Source organism: Carica papaya, mitochondrion (assembly GCF_054855325.1).
Source record: "Carica papaya mitochondrion, complete genome".
Classification (NCBI taxonomy): Eukaryota; Viridiplantae; Streptophyta; class Magnoliopsida; order Brassicales; family Caricaceae; genus Carica; species Carica papaya.
In genome coordinates, this window is record NC_012116.1 from 344,732 (window position 1) to 357,711 (window position 12,980).

At 47.3% G+C, this 12,980-nt stretch overlaps 1 protein-coding gene and 1 non-coding gene; one reads left to right on the forward strand and one right to left on the reverse strand.

The window, feature by feature from the left end:
• Positions 1-1,489: 1,489 nt before the first annotated feature.
• On the reverse strand, positions 1,490-9,651 carry nad4 (NADH dehydrogenase subunit 4). One transcript has 4 exons: positions 9,191-9,651; positions 7,241-7,755; positions 3,727-4,149; positions 1,490-1,578 (listed from the first exon to the last, which is right to left on the reverse strand). The coding sequence occupies exons 1-4, from the start codon at positions 9,649-9,651 to the stop codon at positions 1,490-1,492; spliced, it is 1,488 nt and encodes a 495-aa protein (YP_002608215.2).
• Positions 9,652-12,906: 3,255 nt separating this feature from the next.
• On the forward strand, positions 12,907-12,980 carry trnD(GUC)-cp. Its single transcript has one exon. It is a non-coding gene; the product is annotated as a tRNA-Asp (tRNA).

Here is a 12,980-nt window from a genome sequence, read left to right on the forward strand (position 1 = left end):
TGCCCTACCAATGAATAGATTAGTCTACTAACGTCAACAATCTCTTTCTTCATATACGATACCGTCCGGTTTGATATCCGAAACTATAGATATGACACAAGAAAGAAAGATAGATATCCCATGGTAGGAATAGGACAGTTGCACTAAGGAAGAAAGCTAGAGATTTGATAAAGGTAATAGGACAGGGAACCAGCCTTAGTCCCAAATAGGGCGAAAGCTAAGGACATTACTATATGAATGAGACTTCATCCTTATCACAACCTCAAATAAAGAAAATCTTCCTCTAGTCCGCCGTAGGAAAGAAAGACTTTCTTCCGGCCTTTAAGTGATAGGGGGGAGTCACTCTTGCGTTCTCTCTCTTGGGTGGGTCAGTCTCGCTTTCTCTTGTCGGTCAGTATATCTGTCGTGGTATTGCTGTCGTGCCGCGCCGTTCCAGTAGTGTTTGTGAATGAATAGTCTTTTTTGAGGGGAAAGTGCAAAAAGGTAAATAAAGACCGTAGCCAAAGCCAAAAGCAAGGGATTCCCCGGGCCCGAACGAGAGCGAAGGCGGCAGGGCAGGTATTCTCATAAAAAAAAGAAAGGAGAACAGGCAGGGAGATAAGAGCGAGTAAGACTAGGTTATAGCAAGACAACAGAGGTTAGACAGCTCTTACCGGAGGAAGAGGTTTCGGGTCATCCGTCCCCTTGACCCAGACACGAACTAATCTTTCTCTCTTTCGAATGTATGCCCGTCGAATCTTTTTTCTTTCGAAAACAAACCGTCTTGACATGATGAATAGTGGTGCCCACCTGCAGAGCGTAGTCCTCCCTGCAGCCTTTGAAGTATACTCTTCCTCGAGTGTGATCTTATCCCCAAAGCCTTTTTGCAAAAGGAGTAGGTAGCGAGATAGATGACTAAAAGTCAATGAAATTCGAAAAGCGGATGATCTTTTCCCTTGTATAGTAAAGGGAAAAGCCTTTTCTATCTTATTAGTCAAGCCTAAACGCCCTGCAATCAAACTCAAGTTTCGCCTTTTGACAACCTTACTAATAGAAAGGGGAAAGATGCGCTCAAGGAGTTCCTTCTTGCTCCAACTTAGGAGTAGGGGCTGACGAGCCTTTTCCGCAGGCTGCTATGCTAGTTGTAGCGCGCTAGCGCTTTACTAATAACATAGAAAGAAAAAGGGGACTCTCTCATGATCTTACGAATCTACAACTCTTTTTACTGAGCGAGACTCTATCCGGATCTAAAGAATTCGCCAAAAGAGCCTTCTTCTAACTAGGAGAGTCAGCAAGCTACCGGAAGCGAAGCTTCTGGCTCCCCCTTTGAATTTCCAATGCCTCCTTTTCGTTCTACTTAGGTGGAGCAATCCGAACTCTCGACAGAATATAAAAGAGGTTTTTCTTCCTGTGTAGACACCTCAACGAACTCATGTGGACACTCCTCAGCTCGAGGACAATTTCTCAAATACACATGTTGACCCGTTTTTCTTTTCTTTGCTGATTCCTCTCAATGAAATTTTCCATGTTGCACTAAGTTACTTACGGATGTATGCATGCAGTCCGGGAACACTTTGGGGTGAACACCCATCCGAACAAGTAGGGTCAATAGTTCAGCATTTAGGCCGTAACATTTAGCAAGAAAAAAAGTGTTTAACCCAACATGTGCTCTCCAAACCAAGCTAGATAGTCTCCTATCACTAGGCTCACCAACCAACCTGGACTTTGATTCTTATTATTCCTACCGGATATCAAAACCATAAGGATTGTTTCCAGCCATGAGTTCCCATATGACATAAGCGCTCTTGGGTGGGCTGGGCCATTCCATCAAATCTTTGAGAAGGGGCCCAATCTCGTATTTGATGGTCGGCGTGGCGATAGGCTTCGCTTCTACGACTCCCTCCCCGGTCCCACGAAGATCTCTACGTACTTGTCCAGTCCAGGACAACTGAGATCTTCCGGTCTGCGTGCGTGGGAGCAGCTCAAACAAAGAAGAGTCTGGTCTGAATTCAGGCCCCGCCCGCCCGTCTGCTGCTAGGCCCGGGAATGGCGCCAGGCGAGGGCGCCGCTATGCCCCGCTGCTCTGCTGCGGCCGGCCCCCGGACTATGTAAAAGAATCGAGAACGGGGCGGTCTCGCCCGTAGTGGTTCCTCCCGCCTTTGGTGATTATCCAAACAAATAGGCCGAAATCTATGCCCCTTAATGAATCTTCGTTCCTCTCACATTCGTTCGAGCTGCTTCGCTCCTTCGACCTTCATTTTCTTCCGACGGCCGGCATAGATCTCATGAGACCCGCCCACTATTACTACGAAAAAAGCCCTGCCCCTTTCCTTCGCTACTAGGAAAGTAAGCAACCTCTATTAGCGCCGGACCTTGAGTCGAATTTCTCGTGTCATGTGCAACGTCCATCAATGATGGTTCATTAATGTCCATTGATTTAGACTCCTTCCCCCTTCCCAACTACGAAAAAGATCGAGAGGAGCCCGAAAGTCCCCAAACCAAGAACGGAAACGGAAGCCTTTCGATTCGCTCCCCATTCTATTCTCTCTTAAATAAAGCTCGCCCTTGAGCCCTGGGCAGGTCGGCCGGGTCTTTCCCTGTTGTTCTGTTCCCGCCACGAGAAAGACGCACGGAAGAGGTATGCCCAGCGCGCGGAGGATCCGTTGAGAGTTTCAGTTGTCTCGGTAGGGAACTGTACGATCCTTTCCCCTATTGTCTTGAATCAATAAAAAAAGAGGTCAGTGCTACGGCCCCCTATTCTTTGATCCAATATTGACCGGGGACGAGCCCCGACTTCCATAGGTCCTTGGTTTTAATAAAGCGGAGCGGGGCCAATTTCTCGTACTTGCTCCGTGTGCCCCCCTTTCGTCGAGTGCCCACTGGGCTGTTGGCCTACCAAGTACTTGCCTGCTGCTCCCGCCGCCCGCTTGACGGGCTCCGCGCTCGTTATCCTTACTGTTCTCTCTGCTGGGGCCCCTCCCATTGCTCTAGCCATAAGCTATGGCAGCTCCGGCTCGCAACCACAGGGGCCCGCCCTGCGAGGCCAGAGTGGGCTCAGCAGTCAGCCTCCATTCGAATTACGTTAGGGGGTCTTTCGCTTTTGCCAGATCTAGAGAGATACTACGAGTCCTCCGTCCCAGATTCCATCGCCGCGGCCATCTGGTTCACCGGTACTACCAAAAAGTCTCATGCTTACGTTACTGTTATTGATGGTTTTCTTATTTTGGACTACGAGGACCCCGGTCGTGCTTCTGGTTTCCATTCCCATCATCATATTGATGATCAATCTCCTCGTGCTCTGCCATAAGAACTTGGAGTCCGTATCATGGTGAAGGTAAGGTAACGCTGTGATTCTTGCTCAAAAAACAGACCGAACGCGTTCGAGTTATTAGCTCGTCCGACCCGGCAGCATTCATGAGTCGCTCGTTCAACTGTCCCTCGGAGACACGGTCGAGAAGTACCATGCATGGTTGCCCTCCGTCCTTTCTTTCTCTCGGTCCCACCCGTAAAGATAGGGCTCAGCCAAAAAAAGTGAGCGCCCCTGCGCGAGCCTGATTTTCTTAGTCAAGTCAAGCTTTGGCTCCCTAAAGACTCAAAAAATGAATCAAAAAAAGGGGGACTTATGCAACGGGCTATGCCACCCAAACCAAGAACGGGAAGTCGCATCCGTCCCATCGCAAGCACCTACAATGTCATGATCACATTGGTTTACCCTTTTTTCTTTGGTAGTTCAACGGACGGTCGCCCCTCCAACAAGAAAAGGTATAAATATGGAAACTTCTCTGCCATTTGAATCGGAGAATTTATGAAGGAAATCGGGTTTTAAATTTCCAGAAACCACACGATTATATAGCCAAAGGGAATACGCCGCGCCTAAAATCATCCCAAGCGCTGCTAATGTGGCTACTAAGCTATTTCTTTGGAAAGCTCCTACTAAGATGGGAAATTCCCCGATAAAGCTGCTAGTACCAGGTGAACTCATATTGGCCAAAGTCAAAGAAAAGGAAATGGTAGAGAGATTCGGCATGGTGCTCACTAAACCTCCGTAATATCTAACAAGTCGAGTCTTATGTCGGTCATATAGAACACCAACACATAGAAAAAGGGCTGAAGGAACCAGTCCATGACTTAACATCGGTGGAATGCTACCTCCAATTCCCTGTATGTTCGATAGAGCGAAAGATTCCTCCCCACTGATCGGAGTACGCCGATTACCCCCCGAACCGTACAAGATAGTTACCACCTATCATACGGCTTTCTAACTTCACTTCTTTTTCTGGTCGTTCCGCTCTGTCGATCGATGGTAGTATAAGAGATCTGTAACCCCCCGAAATTCTTTATATAAGGCTTCCTGCTTCCTACCCATAGTTAGCATGTATCTCCCCGGGTCATACTTGAGTATCACATCGTAGACCCCCGCCCCAACTCTATCTTCCTTATCAGTGAACCGGAACATAGTGCGTAGGTACTCTTCAATGCAGCGGGGACGAGACGACGTGACATACTACAATCACGTACAAAAGTGCTGCCCTTCGGCTCGGCAATATGGAACCTCTCAACAGCTCCCCCCATAAGACCCTATTTCTCCTTTCTTCTCTTCTTTCATGTGAGAACGGCCCTCTCTTCTTTTCTTTCGAAAGGTTTTTCGTGCTATACACCACGTTGAGAAAGACCAACCTCCTATGTACCGTACCTTTTTTTGACCTCGAAAGGGAGGTCCTCCTTATGATGCTACGGTCGGCTGTCCGAAGTGCAAGGGGTAAACTCGGACTCGGATAGGATTGTGCGTTCGGGCCCTTCGGGTGTCATATTTTGGCCGAGTTTACCGTACCCCCGGCCCTTATGTTACGCGACCGTAATATTTTGTTACGTTCCACCGCTGTTACGCCAGAAAGAAAAGGTTCCACACGAGCTCTCGTTCTGCGGCGTGGTGGCAGGACCGATAGGGGATTGGCTCCGGGTGTAGATAGGGTCAAATCTGCAGGGGTCATGCAAATACATAGGCCCCTTCCCTTCTCTTTTGGATAAATGGGGTGGTTTAGAAGGCGCTTTCCGATCTACGGTCCCTCGGAGCGAAGGGTTAGGCAGGTAGTATGGGCCCTCTGACTTCCAGCTATGTGCTGCGCGGCTCCCGCGAAGCGAATGAAGGGAAGCTCTTCGAGCTTACGGGTGAGCTTACGCTTACTCTCAGCCTCTTTGATTGGTAGGCGGGCGGGCTAAGCCCCCTACTTAATCTTCCATTCATAAGGCTCATTTTTTGGTGTCGTGACGCTTTGGTTAGGCCTATACTATAGGCTACTTCTAGCTTCTAAAGTGGCCCTTCCACTTTTGGTGTAGTTTTAGTTTGTATTTGTACTGAATGAATATATCAAACCAAACAAAGGCGAGCAGTATAAGCCCTTCTCCGGCCTGGGAAAAGCAGCGAACTCTAGAAGCGTTGGCGTTATTCACCTTTGGACACGAACACTATTCCGTTCTCAGCGGAAACCCGCCTTAGAAATGGAACGTCGACTTATCTTATTGCCGTTCAATCTAAGACAGCGCTGATAGCTTGTAGTGAACAGCCCCCTTATGAAACCAAGCGAAAGCAGCCTTTGGTACTTAAGTAGTTAAGGTTTGGAACCCTTGCAACTATGATAGCCGTTTGCTTGTTGCCAAAGCCTTCGCCTTTCTTTTGAATCAAAGTAGGCCGCGACTCTTGTCTTTTTTTCGGTCGGGGGAAGCTACCGCTTATACGACAGCTCCGCTTCCTCGTCTTGCTTCTGGCAAAGCTTCTACTTTGCTTGCTTCTCTCGCGCTTGCTTGCGCGAAGGCTTAAACGCTAGGTCCAAAAGCTTCCGTCAAAGCGAAAGATCTGATCCAACAGAAATCCCGCATATTGAGCGCAGCTGATATGCGGCTACAGCTAGGCGATCATATCATGCCATAAAACACTTTTATATGTATAGAGAGATCCCCTAGATATACAGATAGAATAGATGTTTATGGATAGACAGACATTCCATTGATTCTGAGTTTTGGGGCTGAAAAAGCTCGTCGATTCAAATGAATCATTCTTCTGGTATCTCTTCGCCCCCCGCCCCGAAACTGACCCACAGCACAGCGCCCATTCGCTTCGCGCGCGGGAAGGCAACGAAGTTCAGTTCATGAGACCGCGGCGGAGTGGAGCAGCCGCGACACTCTTTTTCCTTAGCTGGATCTCGCTGGTGCCACCTAAACGGTAGGTAGGCTAGGATGTGTGACGTTTGGAGTTGTCGTTCGTGCACCTGTCCCCAATGGAAGAATGAGTGATCCGTTCCCCTGCGGATCATGGCCTTACCACTCGGTCCCCGATGGCCAGCGGGGGATTCGGTATAGCAGCTCACCTTTGTTTTCGCTGCGCGTTTCCGCTGGACTGGACACGTGTTAGCTGTAGGAAGTATGGTTCCGAAAGTGACTTCGGTTCGCCAGTTCAGGCTCAACTCCTCGCTTTACGTTAGCGGACCTACAGGTCGGGCCGGGGCTCTGCGCTCTTTCTTTCTGTGTGGGACGATGCCGGGGAGAGAAGGGAATGCGTCGAGGCGGCGAACAACAACAACACAACTACATTTTGGCTTTTCCCTCCATGAGATGAGCCCAGTGCATTGGACCGATGGATAAGAGAACTGAGCTGGAAAAAAAAGCGCTTGGGCGCTCTACGTACGATGTAGACTCCATCAGAAAGAAATCGATATGTATCTGATGGATCAAGAATCGAGAGTTTTATATAAAATAGATAGAAATAGGGGATTTGCCCTTCTTATTGATAGATTCCCTCTCTATCTATTCCTACTCTTTCGATCTATCAGAACAGATCAGGCTATCTATCAATCGATTTGAAAATAGCACGTTCATCTCGCTTTTCGTTCATTTTCGCCACGCCAACATAGCCGCCATAATAAGAAGCAGGCGAAGCAGCTAGAAGCGAGCGCTTCTAGCCCTTTCATTCTGATTTACGAATGAATTGGGAAAGCCAACAGAAAGATTCGATTCTGACTTCGTGGAGCCGGTGCTGCTGTTGCCTGCGCGTAGAGCCGTCCCCCACTCCCGTCCGGGGGCGCTAAGGGGCTTTTTTTTTTGGAACAGACGGCAGTGTTTTGCTGACGCCTCGAATCAAGCTTTTGTTGCGACATGCTATGTTTTCTCCCCCATTGCTAGTAGGTTGATGGGTCGCACGCCCGGCACACATGTTTTGGCCTTGTGTGTCCATAACTCAAAATAGGTGACCTAACAGCCGCCGCCCGACTAAACATACCAATAGTCACCAGATTCATATGGGCTACTGAGGAGTAAGCAATGATCTTCTTAAGATCGATCTGTCTTGAAGTGGTCAAGGAAGTATATATTATAGCAATCGCGCTTAAAGTATAAATGAAAGGAGTAGAACAAAGTGTCGCTTCGGGAAACATGGGTATTGAAAATCTTAAAAACCCGTAGGTTCCCAATTTTAAAGGAATTCCTGCCAAGATGACGGATCCTGCCGTAGGTGCCTCTACATGAGCTTCGGGTAACCAAATATGAACTGGTACCATAGGCACTTTGACGGCGAAAGAGGCGAAAGAAGCAATCCATAGAAAGATTTGGCGCCGCTCACTAAATTCTGTGGTTAATGAAATTTGTAAATCGGTGGTTCCTGTTTGGAGAAGAATCAACAGAATAGCTAATAGCATAAAAACAGATCCAAGTAAAGTATAAAGGAAAAACTGATATGCTGCCTTGATCTTTCTTTGTCTCGAACCCCATACCCCTATAATAATGGTAGAGTAAGGGGTGGCCCCAAAGCGGAATTGACCGGTGGTGGTTGGTCGAAGCTCCAGTAGGTAGCCACTCCCTTCTCAGGGAACCGTACGTGAGACTTCCGCATCATACGGCTCCGTCCCGAGCTTCCGTCGTCGGCCCTTGTCATTAGACCACTATCTATGCATGTATTTTCAGCCTGGACTCTCGAATCTTTTGCTTTTCGGGTGGTGGCGAACAATGCAGCTTGCGTTGCGGGAGATGCCCGCCCGTAGGGCCCGGCCTCCTTCTCGCCCGAAAGAACCGCTCACTAGCTAGCCGGACTAGTGGGGGGCCCCATCTGGAGACATACTGAAAACCATACCTTTCGAACCGAACGCAAGGCCCGTCTTCCAAATCAAAAGCAAAATGGGCTCGTTGGGAAGAAAAGAAAGATGGAGTGCGGCCTGTAGAGCACATGTAACGCACAGTCGGGTTGCTCACGCAGCGGATCTCTCTATCTATAGATAGAGAGAGAGAGAGATGTGAAAGTAATAGCCTTATGTTATGGCCGCCCCCCGACTGACGGCCTTTACGCTACTACTACTGTGATGTGAGCGGTTCAAATTGGTTTGATCTTTCCCAATTCTCCTGGCCGGAACTTGTACGCAGCACTTAGACGGAGGTGCATGCATAAAGGTTTGGAACTCTTTTCTTATCTGAGAATCTTAAGGGCAGGACCCTACCCTATTCTCGAACCCTCTGCCGAGCTTAACCCTGCCCGCATTTCCTTTTGAAGGGGGCCAAAGAAATGTCTCCACCTGCTGTCAACAGTCTTTTTTCGGAATTATACTGAACGGGTCGATCCTCCCCTCCCCTTTGTTTTAGCTACTTATCCTAAGGTCTCCTCGCCAAGAGCTCCCCGGCGACGACAGAGGAAGCAACCCTAAAGCAGTGGCGGGGCGGCTTTCTTCTTTCACAATAAGACCTGGACGATTATCCCTACCCTCGGTAGCTTACGAGTTTACGTCCATCCCTGGTCGGGTACAGTTTCCTTTCGATTTCTCCCTTGTAGCCGTTACCCGAATTCGCGCAAGTGTGTCCACACCCCCCAAACTGACTTGACGAGGAATCCATTCTCGCAAACAAACACAACCCCTACACACACCTAGGAGCACCCCTTCCTGCATATCCATACAAGACCCGAGTAGGTGGGTCGAGGTCCTACGAGGTACCCACTACTCGGAGTACCCTCCCAAAAGGAAAAAGATGTGTCTGTCAGGTTCGGTTCTTCTTAGTTGGATTGGGCGGGTTCGACCAGAAATGCTATGCTTACACACAAGACTACCCCTCTTCCCGAAAGCTTCGCGGGGACTACTTTACGGCGACGGACGACCGCCCGTAGGGGGTTTACTGCACAAGGCCCCTGCAGAGGAAAAGCTTTATCCCAGCGAATATAAGATGCTCAGCTCCGCACAACATAGGGATTGGCACGCTTTCGGGAAAAACATAGAATAGTAGAAGATCCAGCATGCGGAACACGGCGATCATTAGAAATTCACGAATTAAAGATGCTGTAATATACTCTTTCCCATAACTTCTCATACCAGACCAACCCACTGAAATGCAAATAGGGATCAGAAATGTGGTCAATATCACGAAGAATAAAGAGATACCGTCTATACCCAAATCAAAATTTATGTTTTCATAAGGAAGCCATCGAAGGCTTTCCACAAATTGAGATTTGGCCGTAGAAGGGTCGAATTGTATCCGAGGAACAGGAGAATACAAAAAAGTAATAAGAGAGGCACACAGACCAATTAATCGTATCGGTCGTATTCTTGAATTTGGAATGAAAAGAGGAGTAATGCTTCCTAGCACGGGACACAGAATAGGACCACTTAGATCAGAATAGCATTCACAGAAATGTTCTAACATAGAGTAGAATCGAAGATTGAAGAGATTAGTTGACAACAGTCAAAAGATGGGCGCCTAATTCCAATACAATAGGGGTCTATCAGTGCAAGTCAGCTGAACACCGTGATTGATGAGTGGGTAGGTGGGTTAGGTGCACCTCTCGCCCAGTAAGAAAACGCACTAGACTTCTTCCCCCCTTTCTACTTTTCCTCTCTCCTTTTGTTTGTGCTTTCACCCGGGCTTTTCATTCTGTTTTATAGAGACCCGAGGATTCTAAACCTAAGCCCTACATTCCTTTCCTTTCAGTCGGGGAAATTAGAATCAAAATTCTTGTAGAAAGGTGAGGAACTTTCCCCGGCATACGAAAAAGAAATCCAGGATGACAGTTTTCAAAAGACGAGTCAGAGACGGGGAGGGGGAGGCTTTCGAAAGCAAACGAGACTAGAAGGAAGATGGTCATTTTGACCATTCCTATGAGTGCTTTTGTCTTGAAGAGCCAACAAAGGGGCAGCCCTCTTTCTCTATCTCGGTCTCGGTTTAGCATCATCATATATCGATTCGGAAAAAATGGTGATTGGTTTTAGCGCGGATTAAGGAGCTGCTCCTCCATGCTGTGGCTGTGGGGGTGGGGGCTGCCGCCGCCTGATAGAGGAAGAAGCCGGGGCCACCGGAGCTATCTGCGTCGAGTGTGTCGATTGAAAGAGGAGGGGAGACAACTCAAATGCCAGCACAAAAATAGAAAGAGTCGTGCCATTCAAAGTGGAATTCTTTTAAGATCCATCCATTGCTCGATTTTGCATGCTCTGCTCCCAAAATGCAGAGAGACTTGCGAGGGCGGATCCGGGTTGGTTGGTCCGGAAAGTAATGGGAGAGGCAGGCTAAGTGAAATAAAAGAATATACTGGTGCTACTATAGAATCTTATGAATCACGCACGGCACACTTTCTATATCTCCTCCGTCTACAAGGTGAACAGCTTAGCTTACAGCACAGCGTGTTCGCCACCACACCGCCTGGCTGGTGCATTGGCCTTACCGTAATAGGGCCGAGAGGTATGACCCTTCAATTAGAAGGCCCCATATCTCGTGAGACGCGGAGCGTGGCATTTCCTTTTATAAAATCTGTATAACTTCTAACAAAAAGATTCATTCTTTATGAATCAAGTACCATTCAAAGAGTGCATTGCCTCTTTAAATGAAGAAGAGAACGCTTTGTATAGACACCCTTGAGCCATATTCGTCGCCCTAGGCTCACCATTCTTTCATTTCATTCTATTTATGGATTCTAGCTCCAAAGAACATATACATGGAGCTATGTCGACTTACGTACGTCTCGTTGACCAAACGATTAGGTATACCACGCCACGTATCATTCCCTCTTTCCATAAAAAAAAAAGAAAAGATATAGTGATCGTGCCGTAAGACCTTCTTCCTTTCTACTTGACGTTCTTTTCCTCGGTTTTTTTACATTACATAAGGTAGCTTGCTTACTTAGCGCTTGCGCTAAGGATCTAATCAGAGTCAAACTGAAATTGAAAATGAAAAAGAACCTTTCCTTTATTAGCCGGAGTACACTTGTACTCCTTGATCTTTAGTAAAGGCGGATTAAGCCAAAAAAAAAGATGTCTTTTGAAAGTCTCAACGTCCTCGTTGAGAGTCGCTCTGCGAAAGGTCCAGTAGTCTCTGACTTGGTCTTCAAATCGTAAGTTTCAGCCCGTTCCCAGCTTGCCTCGCTCTCAGGTTGGCCCTTCTACTTGACTAAGTAGTATTTCACTCGTGCAGTGGGTGTATGGGCTAGCCCATGGTGCGGTCAGCTATGATATACTCAACTTCTTCTTTAGTAGGTTCATCTACAACATCTGGTGGTGCCCTCGTGGGCACGTTCCTCTCTGGGTCGGTCTGGTCTAATCGAAGTCAACTGACTCACATGGAATACGGGGTGAGTTTTCACCGAGCTGATCGCTTGAGTCTATAGGCTACCCCTCCTATCCGCTTCTCTACAAGATCTACTTTCTTCTTCCTTCAGACCGGGCCAAGCCTTTAGTTTAAGTAGGTTTGGGCTAGGTCGTTGCGATCCTGCCTGCCACCTCTTGGCAAAGTAGGCTGATGGGCGAGCCCCCTCTTTTCGCAATGGTGTGGGGCGTCAGAGGCTGTTGCCCCGTGGCCAACTCGAAGGGGCTGAAGTTCGACGCAGAGCTTTTTGGTTGTTAAGTTATAGCAGCACTGAGCAAGATCCAACAGCTCTAGTCCTTCTGGTTTGCACTAAAGTGCCTTAAGTAGCCCTCGAGGAGTCCGTTTATTCTCTCCGTCTGAGCTTTCAAAGATATACCGACCGTAGGTATCTTACCATCAGATACCGACAGTCGTCTTCTAAGATTACCGACCTTTAAATATCGCGTTTTCATCAATTTCACATAAAAAAGAAAAAAGCTCTTTTCATCATCAGAAACAACCGGATTTCCGACCTCTTGCATTGCATTACCATAACAAAAAAAAGAAAGATGACTCTTGTGATTCGGAATGAACCGGAGGAAAGGAATAGCGAGAAATTCCTATGGAGCATCCAGGAACAAGAAGATTCAATCGGACGACGAATTCTTACGTGGTCCAAGGAAAGAAAAGGTCCGCTTCCACGATTTCATCTATATCGAATCTGAATATCAGAATAGCTTATATAGTCATGATTCAATTCAGGTCCACTGACTTTTGCTTTCTTTCTCATTTTTCTAATCTGATTGGAACAATGGAGAAGTAGGAAGACTTTCTCGATTCATAATGGGTATCTAGAAGATCTATGTCCTAAAACAGAAAAGATGAATAATCAAACTAAAACATGAGGAGGAGTATACCCTGAAGTGACATAGCAGTTCTCCTAATCGACTACTTATCATCATAATGAACATTCCACTTTAAAACTCAAAAGAAAGTACTCGCCAGGCGGTTACCTTTTTTTCATATCTATCTTCTCTGCTGAAAAAGCAAATTCAGACTAAGACAGGAGTTTCGTAGAAAAGAGTAAAGTCCTTTATCGGATTTGAACCGATGACTGACGCCTATTTCTTAGGGCGTTTAAAGAGCGTGACTCTACCGCTTAGTTAAAGAGCCCATTTGATTCAATTCATGAATTAGCCCACTATGAGTTTACTGCATATATATATATAATAACAAGAAAGTATATCATTCGTGTCTCTGTTACAACACGGCGAAAGAAATTCCCCTATTATACAATCCAATAAAAAGAAAGAATAAGCATTTTGAGGCTGTACACCTTCTTTTCCTGGGATTGTAGTTCAATCGGTCAGAGCACCGCCCTGTCAAGGCGGAAGCTGCGGGTTCGAGCCCCGTCAGTCCCG